The sequence below is a fragment of the Phyllostomus hastatus genome, unplaced genomic scaffold (assembly GCF_019186645.2).
Source record: "Phyllostomus hastatus isolate PE091 unplaced genomic scaffold, TTU_PhHast_1.1 phas_contig_34, whole genome shotgun sequence".
NCBI classification, from domain to species: Eukaryota; Metazoa; Chordata; class Mammalia; order Chiroptera; family Phyllostomidae; genus Phyllostomus; species Phyllostomus hastatus.
Window position 1 is genome coordinate 59,458,118 of NW_025333857.1, and position 16,883 is coordinate 59,475,000.

A 16,883-nucleotide genomic window follows, 5' to 3' on the forward strand; every position below is an offset into this window, starting at 1 on the left:
TCCCACCAGACACGATCTCTCTCATGAAAACCCCCGAGTTTTCCTCACTTAAGATTTTCTACCAATGTTCTCCCACCCTCATCCTCGTCTTCCCCACCCATCTCAGCTGTCATATTTCATCACATCGACCATTTTCTTCCCCAGTACCCTCAAAGCCTTTGCCCCTTTGTTCTCAATTCCACGCATTTGAGAAAACCCAAAATTCTGGGTCAGTCCAGATGTTGGACTTCCTCACATCTGCATTCAGACTGCCGACACCTGCCAGAGACAATCTCACACCTCTGTAGGCTGCATTCTAATCCTAAACTTCATATAGTTCCGTCTATAGACAACGACAACAACATGCTTTCTAGTTGTAGGCTTTCAATCTGCTCTATGTCCTATTTTATAATATAGTCCTTTTATTTAGCGATATATCATTAAGTTTTTTCTCTGTCATCAATTCATTCTGTAGATACAGTGCCTATTACTTGGCAGCCAGAATATACAGTTTTGGGTCTATGATGGCAAATAAGTTCCTGACCTACAGAAACTCACGAATAAGTATCCAGGCAAATAAAACACCTAGAGACGAGTGTGATCATACAGGAGGTTGTAGGAGCACCCAGGAGGGACACCTGACCCTCCTCTTCGGGGATCGGGAAGCCTTCCCCATCTTAACTGGGGACTGAGGGAGAAATCAGCACTAGCCAGGAGGGCTGGGGATGTGGAAGGTCAGAGCAGGAACAACAGGGTGGAGAGCGGGAAGAGTGTTTGGGGGAGCAGGTCACTGAAGGCCTTCCCCCCGGGGAACGGCTGCGCCGAGCCTCGAAGCGTGGGCGGGAGTGGGCCAGGTGGGTTCAGGGAGGGAGGGGAGAGGAATGCAGGAAGGAGGGTCACACATGTGAAGACGCACGTGAAAAAAGTGCAAGTAGCTTGTCAGGCAGTCCAAAGATTATGGAACACACGAGGCCTGAGGAAATGGATCTAGGAGTCTCAGCCCAGAGATCATTAAGGAAGGCAAGAGCTTGGGTTAGGTGCCCAAAGAGGGTACAGGATACAAAGAGAAGGGGCAAGGCACAGCCCCAAGGGTTATCGGATTTAAGGGACAGGCAGAGGAAGGGAATCTGATGAAGGAGACCGAGTGGAGTGGAGCCAGCAGCAGGAAGAGAGGAATGCTGGGCAAGAGCAGCACACGGTGTCCGATGGGGAGTGGGCCGTATTTCATGTCTGCGCAGTGTTCCATCGGATGGAGGGATGAGTATTTATTTGCAGGAATTCCTATGGATGAGCATTTGTTTCCAGTTATTACTAATGATTCAGAGAACAGCTTAATTTCTCTGTACATGCCTGAACAATTCATTCTAGTCATAGTCAACACTTCTAAAAGCCATAGATAGATACTAACAAATATCGAAGGGCTGTGCCAGGAAAGTCATGCCAATTCAAGCGCCCGACAGCTGTGTGTAACAGAACTCTCTCCAAGTGCAGAGAAGAATCGTGGTATCTCATGGTTTAATTATTTTTGTTTACTGGTGAGACATCATGAGTTCATGTATGTTTTAGAAATATGTATATTCTCTTTTGCAAACTGCCTTTTTATGTTCAATTTTTTTCTGGCTTTGTTAAGAGTGTTTCACATATTACTTAAATTTTTCTTTGTCTAATATGTTAATAAAAGCAATGTTTTCTCTTTTTTAAAGATTTTATTTCTTTATTTTTAGAGAAGGGAAGGGAGGGAGAAAGAGAGGGAAAGAAACATAGGGAGCTCATACATGCTGGGGACCTGGCCCACAACCCCAGCATGTGCCCTGACTGGGAATCGAACCAGCAACCTTTCAGTTTGCAGGCCGGCATTCAATCCACTGAGCCACGTCAGCCAGGGCTTCTCTTTTTCTTTATCATGCTTTATTCCTTGTGATGCAAAAGCAATACTTTCAATTTAACTTTTTAATCATTTTAGTGTAGGGATGAACAATCATTTTTTTTTTACTTAAGGCAAGTTTAATATTCATATTACATACATGAGAATTTTTAAGAAATGAGTGGAGAATGCTGGAATACATTTTTCCATTAACAACACCTTTTTTTGTTCTAGTTCTGGAGGTCTTCAATATAAAATCATTTACTGTCTTCTCTTGAGATTAATAGCCAGTTATCGGTCACCTAGTAAGTAAGACATGCATTGACATAACAGCAGGGAAAGTGGATATTTGTAATTTCCAGCTGCCCTTCAGTCCTTCAGTGCCTCCGCACAGGCATGAAAATAGAATGAAAACTCAAAAGCACAGGACAGAGGGCTTTTCGGGACATGGCCACTGCTGGTACTTTTGCCTCATCTCTTCCCACTTCCCCTTGCTTCCTCTGTTCCCGGAGACAGTCACACTATTACTCAATTCGCTTGCTACTCTGCATGCCCACTGTGCCTTTCTTCACCCTCACCCCACCTCCTTGACCTGGTTAATTAGTACAAATTCTCTGTGATTGGATGCCACCTTTACTTCCTGTTTTTAAAAAACCGTACCTGGACGTGCACACATACACACAATATCCTATTCCATTGGTTAACTTTTTATCAAAACACTCATTGTACCACATTGTAATTGTCTATTTAATTGTATAATGATATTAGTTTGCATTAGAACTTCTATGTCCTAATACATGATATACTTTTGTTGAATGATTAATTAATTACTTAATTTTTAACACTTAATCAGTCTACACTCTGACAGATGATTTGCTAGGCACTGAAAACAGGACACAAAAACAACAAATCTCCGTTCCTTCCTGAACTCACTCACATTTTACTTGAGATTTGTGATGTCTGAAAGGTCAAGTTAAAGAATTTTTTACCCTTTGTGACAGTATGGATGGACTTGGAGAACATTGTGCTAAGTGAAATAAGTCAGTCAGAAACAAACAAACACCATATGATTTCCCACATATGTGGAATCTAATGAACAAACTGAACTAACAAGGAAAATGGGGACAGACTCATAGATGGACAGCAAGCTGACAGCTGGGTAGGGGAAGAAGTGGGTAGTGGGGAGGGATTGAGTCAAAAGGAAAAAGGACTCATAGACCTGGGCAACAGTGTGGTGATTGCTGAGGGGAGGGAAATATAAGAGGACTAAATGGTAATGGAAAAAATACAATACAGATTAAATTTAACACATAAAAATAAACAGTCAAGTTAAATGAGGACCAATAGCCATGTAACAAGTTGTTTAAAAACCCACATCCCAGTGTGAATTTGATGACAAAATAAGTTGCAGTTACTAAATGCACTAATGAAATTATAATGCATGTGAAATACCAGACAGGGAAAATGACAGCAAGTCACTAAGTCTAGTGTCTTCCTTCAGTGTAGCCCCTCGCCTGCACCCACCTCACATCTCCTATTCATCTCCAGAAACAAAAATCGAACTGTCTAGAAGTTCACTGCATAAGTGTTCTTACATACTTTGAATCCTCACTTGGAGAGCACCCACATTTTTAAGTGACATAATTCTTTAATAAATAACAGAAGAGATCTTCTTACTTGGTATATTTGGTCTGATCCAACTTTCCTAGAATGCCTGTTCAATTTCAGACAAGCTTCATTAAATATTGAGATATTGAAAATCCCGTCGTCTTCTGAGAGATCTTCTATAAGACAAGAGAGGACACATGGAAGGTGGCATCTTGGCAAACACATCACAGCCAAGGACAATGGGAACTCTGACATCTCGAGAGAGCCAATAGGGTGTTTAACAGCAAGGCCACTGCATCTGGCTTCAGGTCCTGGCTCTACAACTTCTTAATTACATGACCTTAACCACATCACATAACCCTTCTGAACCTCCATCTCCCAATCTGTGAATCCGAGTCATCCAGTCTGCCCTTCAGACAGGACAGGCTGTTGAGAGTATCAAACGAAATAACGCGTATTTTAAAAGTACTGTAAACTAATAAAGCTGTGATATTTCTGGAAAGTTAATCTCATCACTTAAGTAAAATGGCACGTTATATATAAGCATATAAATAGCCAGAAAACTCGGAGAGCAGGGAAAAGGTGGCTACAGGCAAAGGTCACAGAACAGAACTCTCGGAGGGAGTGCATCCACCTAGAAGATGACCAGCGAGCAGCTGATGGGACAAGATGCTCGTGCCCACAGCAGACGGCATTTCAAGAGCGCTGCTTGGGCGAGTGCTGAGGCAATAAAATAATCAGAAACAGACTGGTTTCAACCACTGTGCAGAAAAAAGTAATTTCATGCCTCGTGTAGTCTAATTCCTTCTATCCATGTTCTCTTTTATTAATGTAATCACAAAGGAGAGGTTTGTGAGTAATGAGTAAAGAACTCACAGAGAGTCCGGAAGTACCACGGCTGATTTTTGAGGAGAAGCAAAGTCCCTAACAAACGAGCTATACATTTTCTACAAATGAGAAGAAGTTTCCATGTCTATCCGAGGGAAGCGTTTTATAACTACCTTTTATGTCTGTTTCTCCCGCCGAGTCTCTGCCACCTAGGAAGTAATAAGAACAACAACAAATTATTCTGTTCAAAGTCAGAACTGTCCACAGAATTGTAACTATTACTGACATATGCTACACAAGGCAATGAGCTGGGGAGAAATGTCCTTGGCTAGACCTGGAAATGTAAAAATACGGTTATGAAAGAGAATCTGAAGGCCTATCCCATGTGCTCTCCTTCACCTTCACAACTTTTATTTTAAAGATTCCATAAGGACATCTGAAACAAAAACTGCCACATTATGCAAATGATTTTGAGGCACATCGAGTGGACACATTGTATTCGGGAATACCACACACAGTCTGTGCATACAAACCGAACTCGAAAGCAGACCTACTGTCTGCACACTTCCCGTCTCCACGTGATTTTCTCACTTACAGCCATGCTAACCTGAATTCAGGGGTTGATGGCAATGTGCAGCAAGGTGTCTGGTTCCCACTTCCACCCCCAGTCCAGACACAAGTGCTGAGAATAGTAAAAATGGGTCAAAATTTGCATCTGGGTTCGAAAGGAGGGTCGGTTGCCATCCACGAGGCAGAGACACGAAGACGTTTCAGCTCTGCACAGTGTGGAGGGGAGCAGGGGAGGGAGGAACACACTGAGAGCTCCTGGGCAGCGTGTCTTCCAAGCAGAGGAGCATGGTCTCAAAGTCTCAAAAGATGGACCTGGAGGAGGACTCGTGTCTACAGAGGTGGAGTCTGGAAGCCAGGACAGGCCACACAGGATGATAAAGTGACAAATGCCCCATCTGCAACTGTTTACCCCAGTGGTTCCCAGTCCCACCTGCGCATCAGAATTACCCAGACACAGCAGATCTCAAGTAAAGCTTGGACATCTGTGTTTTCTTCAATGCACCAAGCAATCTGATAAGTAGCCAGGGTAAAAAGTATATGTACTACTACAAATAATAATAGTCCTTTTTTAGCCCACTGGAGATCTTCTAAGGGGAGGCCAAAGGACCTGGAGGTTTCATCTGCCTGAGCTGGCAGAAGGAGAGACTTGGTTCTTGGCTGCCTTCATAGGCTATAACACCATAATGAAGCCAGGCAATGCCGAGCTAGCCTGGTAGTGACAATGTCACCGATCAAGAGAGCCAGGTGCTCAGAAATAAAGCTCAGGGCAACAAGCTTTCCCACCACTGCTCCCCAAAAGACACTCGATCATCCAAGTTACACTAAATCCTTCAAGAAGAGATCTGAGGTAACTGTACTAATATTATCCAATAAGAAGAGCAAAGGTAATGGCATCCATTTTATGATGAAAAAAAATCACACCTAAATGAAAGCTTTATCTTCTAAGCATAAGTAATCTAGGAGGGGGGGAGGGGAGCCCATAAAATGATTCTACAAAGAACGAGAGAGAGATTGTGCTTAGGAGGTGAAGAATGAACATACACTTTGGGGGAAAATATTGAGCAAAATTAGGCCACATGTATCATATACTTCCAGTTATAAAAAGTAAGATGGATTCAAACAGATAAAGGATGAGATAATAAGAGAAAGCAATAGCAGAGAGGAAGTTGGTGGAGAGAGCCAGAAATAAAAAGGAAGCGGAATGAAATAAAGAACCAGCAGAAAACGGAAGTGCAACAGGGGAACATAAAGTGCATTAGAAATGACAGAGGTCACCTGGCTGGCGTAGCTCAGTGGATTGAGTGCGGGCTGCGAACCAAAGCATCGCAGGTTTGATTTCCAGTCAGGGCACATGCCTGGGTTGCAGGCCATGACCCCCAGCAACAGCACATTGATGTTTCTCTCTCTCTCTCTATCTCTCTCTCTATCTCCCTCCCTTCCCTCTCTAAAAATAAATAAATAAAATCTTTAAAAAACCAGAAAAGACATAAAAAAATATAAGAATTAAAAAAAAAAAAAGAAATGACGGAGGTCAGACGTGCCGATGCATGTCCTCACCAATGTGTACAGAGAACAGACGTGCCGCCTCCTCAGAGAAGACAGAGGACAAAGACATGAATGTAAGACGAGAGAAAAGGAAAGACCAATGCCTAGAAGAAACCCCACATAGGAGTATCTGAAGAGCCAGAAGAACACTTCTTAAAAAGCAATGAGCAGAGATTTCATGAAAGCAAATGCACCTCATGTATAGATAGACCAAATTCTGAAGATCAAAAAAATTCACAAAGTACTCAGATAACTTAGTAAAAAAAAAATTAACATTTGCATCAGCCACGACTGAAGTTTCATGAGAGAAGGGATTTGTGTCTGCTTCGCTATTGAACTCCCAATACCTAAAACAACATCAATGTGGAGATGGCGGGCCATAAACATGTCTCATGTGTATGAGTAAGTGATTAAAGGCTTGACTTTCACACATCCAGAAAGCCTCTCGGATACCCAGGCTGAAAAATCAGATTATCTACACGGGATTTTTAAAATCACAGCTTCTTCGAACTCTTCTTTCAAAACTTTAAAGTCCCACAGCTGATGTGAAATGCCTCCAGAATTCTGACAACCAAGGTTGTGGCCCAAGAATTTTATCTTCAGGCAAGCTCTCATTCGCTTGTGAAGACAAAATAAAGACATTCTCCGAAAATCATGGGCTCAGAAAGTATCCCATTCCTCAGTGAGCAGAAGACAGAAATCACGGGGCAGAGAGGGAAAGTACAGAAAAACAGGGAAACTTCGGTATGAAACTCCGGCATGCAGGAAACATGGAGACTATTAAAACATAAGCCTGTTTAAATAATTGTTAAAAATGTTGTTATTAATCAGGATACAAATGAACTCTTTAGAGATATAATACATGTCAAAAGTAATTAGAAATACCTGGCTAGCATAGCTCAGTGGATTGAGCGCGGGCTGCGAACCAAAGTGTCGCAGGTTCGATTCCCAGTCAGGGTACATGCCTGGGTTGCAGGCCATGACCCCCAGCAACTGCACATTGATGTTTCTCTCTCTCTCTCCCCGACTCCCCTCCCTCTCTAAAAATAAATAAATAAAATCTTTTAAAAAGGTAATTAGAAATAAGCTGGCCATAAAATGCCCTGTTAAAACAATAACATCAGAGAAGCGAGAGGGGCAGAAATAAAAGGAGGTAAAGAATACTAATTCCCACATCTTACTGAAGGAGAAGTTACCATTGTTTCTGTCTTAATGCTGGTAATCAGAGAAATACATATTCAGGCAGGATTATTCTTTTTTAAATGTAATGCAGAATAAAAACAAAATCTATACTGTCTGAAGCACTGAAAAAGCAGCTCTGTGCAGCAAAAAGAAAACAATGGACAAAATAAAGTAGCATAAAAAAAGAGTAAAAGAACAGAAGATGACAGAAGAAAGGAAAACTGGATCACAAAAGACACTAATGTAAATTGCTTAACTGGCCCACAAAAGAATAACACTTTTCTCAAACAGGCTTCTCAACACACACAGTCCCCCTGCGTGCGTCTCCTGCACTGTTATCCGCGGAGCTTTTAAGGAGAACAAACTGGGAGACAGCGTGTCATGCAAATGGAAACACAAAGAAATCAAGGAAGCCAGTATCACAAACCAAAGTATAACTCAGGGCAAAAAATATTAAACAGGATAAAATGAGTCATCTGTGACTAGCAAAAGTTAGAAGCCACAATTAAGGTATCAGTCACGAACATAAATATCACATCGAAAGGTGTGGAACAAAACACTTAGAATTTCTAAGAGAAATTGGGAAAAATGGCAATGCAAGTATGAAAAAAAGCAACAAAATAAATGTAAAAAAAACTTCAGAAGTCCTAGAAAATCTTACTAGAGTTAACTGAAGATTAGATTTACTCTACCTATAAGCAATCTCTCTACTCTCCAGCACCAACCGTAAAATTAGAAAAATTGGCCAAGAGTAAGCCCCCCCAAATGTCAATAAATCCACTAAGAGAATTCCAAAATGTAAATAAACTAGAAATAACAATAAAGTGCAAATGTCTAAAAAGTGTGAGCTGTATAACACATAATTTATCCTTTCATCAATGGGAAAATCAAAATAGCAATTAGTTAATGCTTTGAAAGTAAGGATAAAGAGAACATGTATTAACACACTCATAAACAATTCTTCAATCAAAGGAAAAATCAGAATAGCAATTACATCAGGCCTTCAAAGTGAGAACAAAGAGAACAGGTACCCATTCATACCTAAAGAATTCTGCCCAGGCTCAAATTCGGAAGGAAAAAAGAAGCATTAATGACTTTTATTATCAAACAGGAAAGATTGGAAATAAGGTGAATTATGCATTCAACTCAAGAACTTAGTGATAGAACAATATAACCAACTTGAGAGAAAAAGGAAGAGCAAAATAATAAAAAATAAGGGAGAAATTAGCCCTGGCTGGTGTGGCTCAGTGGACTGAGCACCAGCCTGCAAAACAAAGGTTGTTGGTTCGATTCCCAGTCAGGGTGTGCAAAAGGCAACCGCACATTGATGTTTCTCTCCCTCTTTCTCCCCCTCTGTCTAAAATAAATAAAGTCTTTAAAAAAAAATAAGGGATACATTAATGAGGTACAAAAAAGAAAAACAATAAAAAACCCCAGGAGTTTATTCTTTGGGGGAAAAGAACAGTAGTAAAACAGACAGCCCAAGATAAGCTAATCAATTTTTGAAAGAGAGAAAACAACAAAATTGGGAACAAGAATATCCTGGGGTTATATAATTTGTAACTCCAGAGGAGTTGTAAACAAATATTCCATATGACATTCTGCCGATATATTTTAAATCTCAACAAAATGGCCACTTTTTAAGGAAAATATAAATGATAAAAACTGACTCAAGAAAATGAAAGAAACATGAACAGACCAAAAATAATCATAGAATAAACTGACAAGATTATTAAAGAATTATCTCCACAAAGGGGTGAGATTTAAATGATCTTAAGAGCAAATGTGTCTGACTTTAAAGGAAAGAAATAATTCAAAAATTATATAAATTCTCCAAGAGAGTTTATATTAAAAATTTTGGAAAAGTTCCCAATTCCTTTTTAACAGAACTAGCATAATCCTGAAACTAGAACCAATAGTGAAGTATGCAGGATCTAGAAAAAAAAACGATAAATCTTTACAAAGGTGCATACATAAAGAGGGAAGACAAACCCAAGGAGGTAACGAGAAAAGGTGGAAGTGTGCCTTGTCTCCCGTTGGGGTGGCTCGGTCAAAATCCCCAATTCTCGCTAGACTGATTTGCAAACTTAATCCAATTTCTCTTAAAATTCAGACAGAGGAAAGCGGCCTGGAGACACTAAACATCTCAGCCATGGTCACCCACTCTTCGTGGCTGAGTTAAGATGCAAAACCAAGTCTGTCTGACCCTGAAAGCTATGCTTTCCCCGTGGAAATAAACTTGAAGTAATGAGATATCAGTAAAAACAGCTGACCCTGAACAGCAAACTATCATTCTGACCAAACAGAGAAAGAGGAGTTTGGAGACCTGGGACGAGCTTTTTAAAAAGACATAATCCTAATAAATCCATAGCAATGTATTATTAATTTTGTACAAGCTTCTCTAAGTAGTTACTAGACTAGTTTTATAATATCTTTCCTTACATATTATTTACTTTGAAAGAAATCATTTTGTTTTGTTCATCTACAAGTACGCAGGGACCTAATTCATGTAATTTCGCAGTTGGCTTCATATCGTTAAGATTGGCAGTCTTTTCGATGATCTCTGCCAAATCTGTGTCACTTCCGGTTCCTAGAGGCAGCGATAACTGAGGGTTGAAGTGCATTTCCTTAAGTAAGAACTATCTCAACTCCCCTCAAATAAAAAATGACCCCAATGGCTTCTTAAGGTTTGCTTATAAAATATTTAGTTAGTCCTAACACTCTATAACCAGAACTACTTTTAAAGAACAATTATAATTGTCACAGTGCTACTATAAAAATCCACATGATAACTATGGGCAAGGAGGTTTATTACTGCTTCTCGAAGCTCCTTCCTGCCAATTCTTCTTTTCACCCAAAATTCACCTTCCTGCATCCTGGGACTGCCTACCCTTATCCACTCGCCCCTTGTCAACCTGATGTCCTAGCCCCGATCAGTCCTGGGGTCGGTTCCCATTCTGTATATAAAGTCACTCGGTCAGTGTCCCTGGCTCCTCCTCTCATGGGCAAGAGTAAGAGATGCCTTTTGTGTTTCCTACGACAGATAAGCCTGACACGCCATGTGGCTACCCCCTGTGGCTTTAGACAACTGCACTCTCACCTAACATTGTTCTCTTTCAAATGTCTTCTCATCACCTTCAGCTTCAACCAGACGCCCCAGAGGAGAACCAATATATTCAGCCTGGCATCAAGAGGATAGGAACCTCCCCCAGGCATTCTCCTGGCTACAGATTTCAGAAAGCAACTATGAACACTCCTGCCCAGATAATGCCGAAGCACATTTCCCCCACAGCCTGTGCTTAGCGTTTTCTAGGAAGGAAAGAGACTTTGGCTCCACCTACCTGCTGTCTGGAACCCAATGTGGGCTGGCACAGAGCGTCTGGGAGGGGCAGTGGAAACGCTCACGGTGTAGTTGGTGCCTTGGTACAAGTCTAGGCACACTGCTGGGCTCCTGCTGTCCGTGGTCAGGTTGACCGTCTGCTCGTGAACGGATTCCACAGGGTCCACCCGGTGTCCTACTATGTGCACCTGAGCCAAGGGAAGAGATATGAGAATCCACTGGGACTACGGTTAAAGCAACCAAGAGGGACTTTGTGGTGCTGAGTCCTCTTTCCTGCTATTCCCTTTTCCACTGCACTGCTCACCTGGGGAAGATTAATAAGGGAAACCTCTGTCACCAGGTATTTGATGATGATGATGTATGATCAGCCTATAGTGACCAATAAACCCTAAAAAGTGACATAAAATGAGGAGTCCCTCTGGGGAGTGACAGGCAAGTGCTCGGAAACAAGTCTGGATACCAAATGTAAATCCATCTCCACGCATACACCCTGTCGAGTGACAAATATATGAAGCACAAAATGTAAAGTAAAATATTCCAGATATCTTTAAAAATCTGCTCATTTTTTTTAAAGGGTGATGGGATCTGGAAAGCAATTGGATTGAGAGGCCCTTCCGGAAGCAAGTCCCTCACCTCATAGTCCCCTGAGCCAGCATTTCTGCCCTAGCAGGAAAAAAGTAGATTACGTTACTTACCACATACACAGTCGTGGAGTTTATTCTTCCTGGGTTTATTTGCCATCTCACACAGGTATTATTAAACACCGACAGAGCATTAATTTCTGTAATTATTTCTAAAACAGAAAAAGAGATAGCGCAGTCACAGAATGCACCAATGGGCTTTGGAAAAACCCTAACGGCAACCACGTTGGAGGGCAGGGCTCCCTTTATCCGCCCAGCTAAGATCTCTGCTGCTCCCCGTTCATGCTCTGATTCAGAAACCGAGTCAGGCGATTCCAGCTACCCCGGGCCAATCACCCCGTTTGTCTTCGTCACGAACGAGCCTGGCTTGAGGGGAAAGGAAAGGGTCCCGCCTGAGCAAGTATGGCTAAGAAGTCCGACCTGTGGCTGGTCTGACAGGCCACTGGATGCCACTGGCGTTCTACTCCCGTGGGAGGGAAGGGGGCCCAGGGCTCACCCTGACCCTCCCCTGCAGCACACAGCTAAGACCTGCTCCGGCCCCTCATGCCTCCGGCTGCCAGAGTGCTCTTATTTTGGGGTCACTGCTGTTCCCCAGAGGGAAATGACGTGCATCACCACTCCGGACCCTTCCTCAGGGCAGGTTGGGGGAAATAGAACGAATTTTCACAAGGTCCCTGGATACTTTTGGGACTCCTTGAACTGAAGCTACTTAAATCCTGATCTAGCAGGAAGCTACTGATTTCTTCAAGTTGTTTGGCTTCTGTTATATATTCTGCATGTTTCATGTAACAAATTCGGCAACGTGGGAAACCGTATTAGGGTCTCGGTTCCCTGAGGTAACACAGTTTCCAGCGGGCCCAGTTAACCACCTAGGAAGTTGTTCAGATGGGAAGAGAGCAAGGATCTAGCTTTTTAACCTCTTGAAAATCATCTTCCCTGAAGATAAATAAAACTGTCTCTATTAGTAGATGACCTAATCTTGTCTATGAATCAATCCTAAGGAATTCGCACACAAAAATAACCATCACTATGAAAGGAATTCAGCAAGGCTGCAGGATAGAAGAAGGTCAATGTATAGAAATCAATTGTATTTCTGTATACTAGCAAGGAATAATCCAAAAATGAAATCAAGAAAACAGTCTTGCCCTGACTGGTGTGGCTCAGTGTGTTGAGCATTATCCTGCAAACTGAAAGGTCATCGGTTCGATTCCCAGTCAGGGCCCATGCCTGGGTTGTGGGCCGGGTCACCATTTGGGAGTGTGCAAGAGGCAACTGATTGATGTTTTTCTTCACCTCAATGTTTTTTTCCCTCTTTCTCCCTCTCTTCCCCTCTCCCTAAAAATAAATAAAAATAAAATATTTTAAGAAAGAAAGCAATTTTATTTACAATGGCATCAAAAAAGAATAAAATGTCCTACAGGTAGAAGCTCCCCTACTATTACTTCTGGAGGAGGGAATCCTCATTTCGGCAAACAGGAATATTCCACAGCTCAAATCCAGGCTTAACCATCAAATCAGGCATCCCTCACAGGGTCTTCAGAATCTCTCAGCCTCACCTGCTCCTGGTTCCATCCCTACATGGGCCTTGACTATGTGGGTGTGTGTTGTCTCTCATCTGGGGCTTCCCTGCTGGGGTACTGGCACCCAAGCACATGCAGCCTGGAAGTGCAAGGGAATTAACGCCCCTTGGGGACAGGAGATGGGAGTCAATCTTTCCTTATCTTTCTTTTCCCTGACGGGCAATCCTACAAAGACCTCCCAGGGCACTGAGGCACAAACGAAGCCATCACTGGCACTTAGTGGACCCGATGCAACGAGGTGTCCTTCACCTTGGCTCTTGTCCCTCTCTTGCTTACTGAGACGTCACTCCCTATTGTATACACAATAAACATGAGCCCTCTGCCTCGGGCTCTCTTTTCTGGAAATCCCAAGAAAAGACTCTCAACAAGAAGAATGAGAAACTGTACTTGAAAAAAAAAATTTTTTAATTAAGAAAGAAAATGGCTTTCCTCAACTCAGCTCCTGTCCATCTCTTCTAGTACATCTCTTCTCAGGATCCAGGTGGGAAAGGGGACCTGCACCCCAGGCACCTGTAGGGTTGCCTCGTTCGTCTTGCACTCAGAACCAAGGCCACCTTTAGATAAGCCCTGCTCTACTGATCTCCTTGCCCATAGAAGATTCTACAACTTTACTCAATTATCCCACCAGCAGCATTACAGAGATTCTATGTCCCACATTACCTGGCCTTGAATAAGCCCAGGCCAGCTCTAGGTAAGCGAGAATAAATGGAGGCAGAGACAGGAACACAGGCAAACTCGTGGGGAGACACTGGAGGACCACCCATGGCTGTCCAAAGCACGCCTGGGTCTCCACATCAATACCTCTCCCCAGAGCACAGAGAATGTGAAATCCAAGAAATACTCCACTCATGGACATGGGCACCCTAAGAGTTGCAACGATTCTATCCACAGACTCTCTTGGGTAGCATAAAGATGATGTTGCCACCAGTCTATGATCAGCTTAAAGAGAGCCCAAACATTCCTGGCCTCTTCCCTCTCTGCCACCCTTCAGAGTCCTAGAGCTCTGGACTCCCAGACTCACTCACACACCCTCTGACACTAACTCACCACCTGGTCCGGAAGGAAAAGGAAACATCCCACCCTTCACCTTCTGAGTTGCCAGTAACGCAAATTTCCTTTTCACTCGGGACCCATCTGCCACCCAAGCAGAGATTAGAAAGGAGATACACCTGGCTGGCGTAGTTCAGTGGACTGAGTGCGGGCTGCGAACCAAAGTGTCGCAGGTTCAATTCCCAGTCAGGGTACATGCCTGGGTTGCAGGCCATGACCCCCAGCAACCGCACATTGATGTTTCTCTCTCTCTCTTTCTCCCTCCCTTCCCTCTCTATAAACAAACAAACAAACAAACAAATAAATAAATAAAGGAGACACAAAAGTTGCCTGTCTTGTCTTTCCTTTCTGCTCATTCACTATGACAACTGCAAGTGACATCTCAGAAATGCCATCTGCCTCCAGCTTGTGCCATGCTCTCTGCACAGATGGGACCCAGATCTGATTTTAGGGTGTCAGATATTTCATCTCAAGGAGCAGTTAACACAGTTTCATTGCTTTTTCTTCCAGGTGCCTACAGAGGAGCTTGAAAGACTTTTTAATAAACATATCAGACACTAAACACTCACATTCATGTTGCCTTTTAAAAAGAGATGACTTAGGCCTGGACCAGTATGGTTCAGTTTGTTGGGCATCGTCCCACACACCAAAAGGTCACCAGTTTGATTCCTGATCAGGGCGCATGCCTAGGTTGGAGGTCATTCCCCAGTCAGGGTGCCTATGGCAGGCAGCCAATGGATGTTTCTCTCTCACATCCATGTTTCTCTCCCTTCTCTTCTTTCTAAAATCATTCAATCAATCAATCAATTAAAAGAGATGACTTGGGAGGCTATGTCTTCCCACATGAAAACACTTCTAGCCATTCTCTGGAATTTCCTCCAGAGCTCCTTATTCACCACTAACTGAATGTCCACTGAGTGCCAAGCATCTCCCCACTCGAGGCACTGGGCTGTGATGCTGATCTGAACGTAAGTCCTTTTCTCAGGAACATGCTGCCCGATGGAGGAAGCACATATACAAGCAGGTAAACTACAACTCAGTAAGTAAGTATAAGAGCAAAGCTACAAACGAGTACCACACGGGATAGCGAAAGAAGTTATCAGCTATCCCCAAAGGACCTGGGGAAGCCGGCTTCACCGACGGCATGAACTGAATGGATGAATGGCTGAAGAGGAGGGAAGACAACGAAGCCGACAGACCAGCAAGTCTAAGGCTTAGAACAGTAAAGGCTATGGCATACTCAGAGTGGGGACAGAGCCATGTCGCGTGCCAGAGGAAGGGGAAAAGTGGGAAGTGAGGCTGCAGAGCGAGAACAAAGTCAGACCGGGCAGGACTGCGATAGTAGCTCACTACGTGAAGACTGATAAGTGGGTCTTTATAGACTTGATCTCATCTTTACAGCAGTCTTAAGAAGCGGTAACAAAATCAATAATGAGAGAACATTTATCGAGTTATTACCACACACCAGTTACTAGGTAGAATGTATCATTTCTTGAATCTTCAAAATAGCCCCATGAGCTTGCTCCTACCATGTCCGGACCTGAGGCTTAGAGAGGTTAAGCAACCTGCTAAGGGTCACACAGCCAGTAAGCAGTCAAGGGTGTCAAGTCAGGACTCAAATCTAGACCCGTCCAACTCCAGAGCCAAGAGCCTTTGCATCGAAGCAGTTATTCAGCAAAAACGTGAAAAGATGAAATCAGGGCACTGCACTTTAAATCATAAAACAATTATGATGGAGGAGGAACAGGAATTGAGAAATAAGGAACAGCGAGGGATCTCAGCTTACTGCCGGTCTTTGAACTTGGGAGTCTGAACGGATTGTCTTTTGCTGCTCTCATAATAAATATAGGAGGAAGCTGACCAGGTTTGTGAGAAAGAGGCTAATGAATCGTGTGTAGGATATGCTAAGTGTGAGTTATCTACGGACTATCCACGTGAACGTCGTCTTGAAAGTCATGAATGTGTAGATAGCGGCTGAAGCCTGGGTACTGGCGTAAAACCCAGGTGGGACGTAAAGTGGCCCGATGGCAGAACACCAGGAAACACAGGCACCAAAAGGGAGACCAGAGGAGAAAGAGCAATGCAGAAGAGAGGTGAGAGGTTGGCTGAGGGAGCGTGATGCTTAGGGAGTCAAGGACAGAAGAGTTAAAAAAGCGTCTGCTTCCTCCAAAGCTATCTCCCTTCCTTCCCACCATGACCTCCTCCCCTTGCACCGGACGAGGGCCTGGAGCACACCGTGAAGGCACCGGGGGCAGGTTCTCTCTCTCTTCTTTCATACAGTTCTTTCTTCTCGGATGGAGGGCCACAGCGTCATGACTACATCTGAAGTTTGAATTTGGGTAGAGGTAGGGAGAGCAGGCCTTTGGCCTGTCCAGTTGAAGGGCATTTAGACATCTCTTGCCAAAAAAAAGGCCCCACAGCATTCACTTGATCTCAGTGGGTGATAAAGTACCTTCGCTTTGCTCCGATTCTGTCTGTGGGGTGTGTGTGAACATAAATGTACATGTGTGTAAAGTTATGCATTTTAGTATTCTATTAGCATCCAGTATTCTCTGGGTTACTTTTCACACTGGTAGCTCAATAATGTTGTAATTGCCTACTTAATGCCTATCTTTCTTTATTGTAAGCTCAGTGATGGCAAAGACTGGGTTTATCTCTTGCCCCAGGACCTCATACAGTGCCTTGGACATAGATAT

General features: G+C 43.1%; 1 protein-coding gene across 2 annotated transcripts in view; it reads right to left on the reverse strand.

Moving 5' to 3' along the window:
* The window catches only part of SUSD1 (sushi domain containing 1), a 101,986-nt gene that overhangs the window by 42,931 nt on the left and 42,172 nt on the right, over positions 1 to 16,883 (reverse strand). For both annotated transcript variants that reach the window (XM_045840898.1, XM_045840897.1), the window contains exons 6-9: positions 11,612 to 11,709; positions 10,918 to 11,104; positions 4,453 to 4,488; positions 3,521 to 3,627 (exon numbers count right to left, since the gene is read on the reverse strand). In XM_045840898.1, coding sequence (XP_045696854.1) covers positions 3,521 to 3,627; positions 4,453 to 4,488; positions 10,918 to 11,104; positions 11,612 to 11,709 — 428 coding nt within the window. The remainder of the gene's footprint in view (positions 1 to 3,520; positions 3,628 to 4,452; positions 4,489 to 10,917; positions 11,105 to 11,611; positions 11,710 to 16,883) is intronic.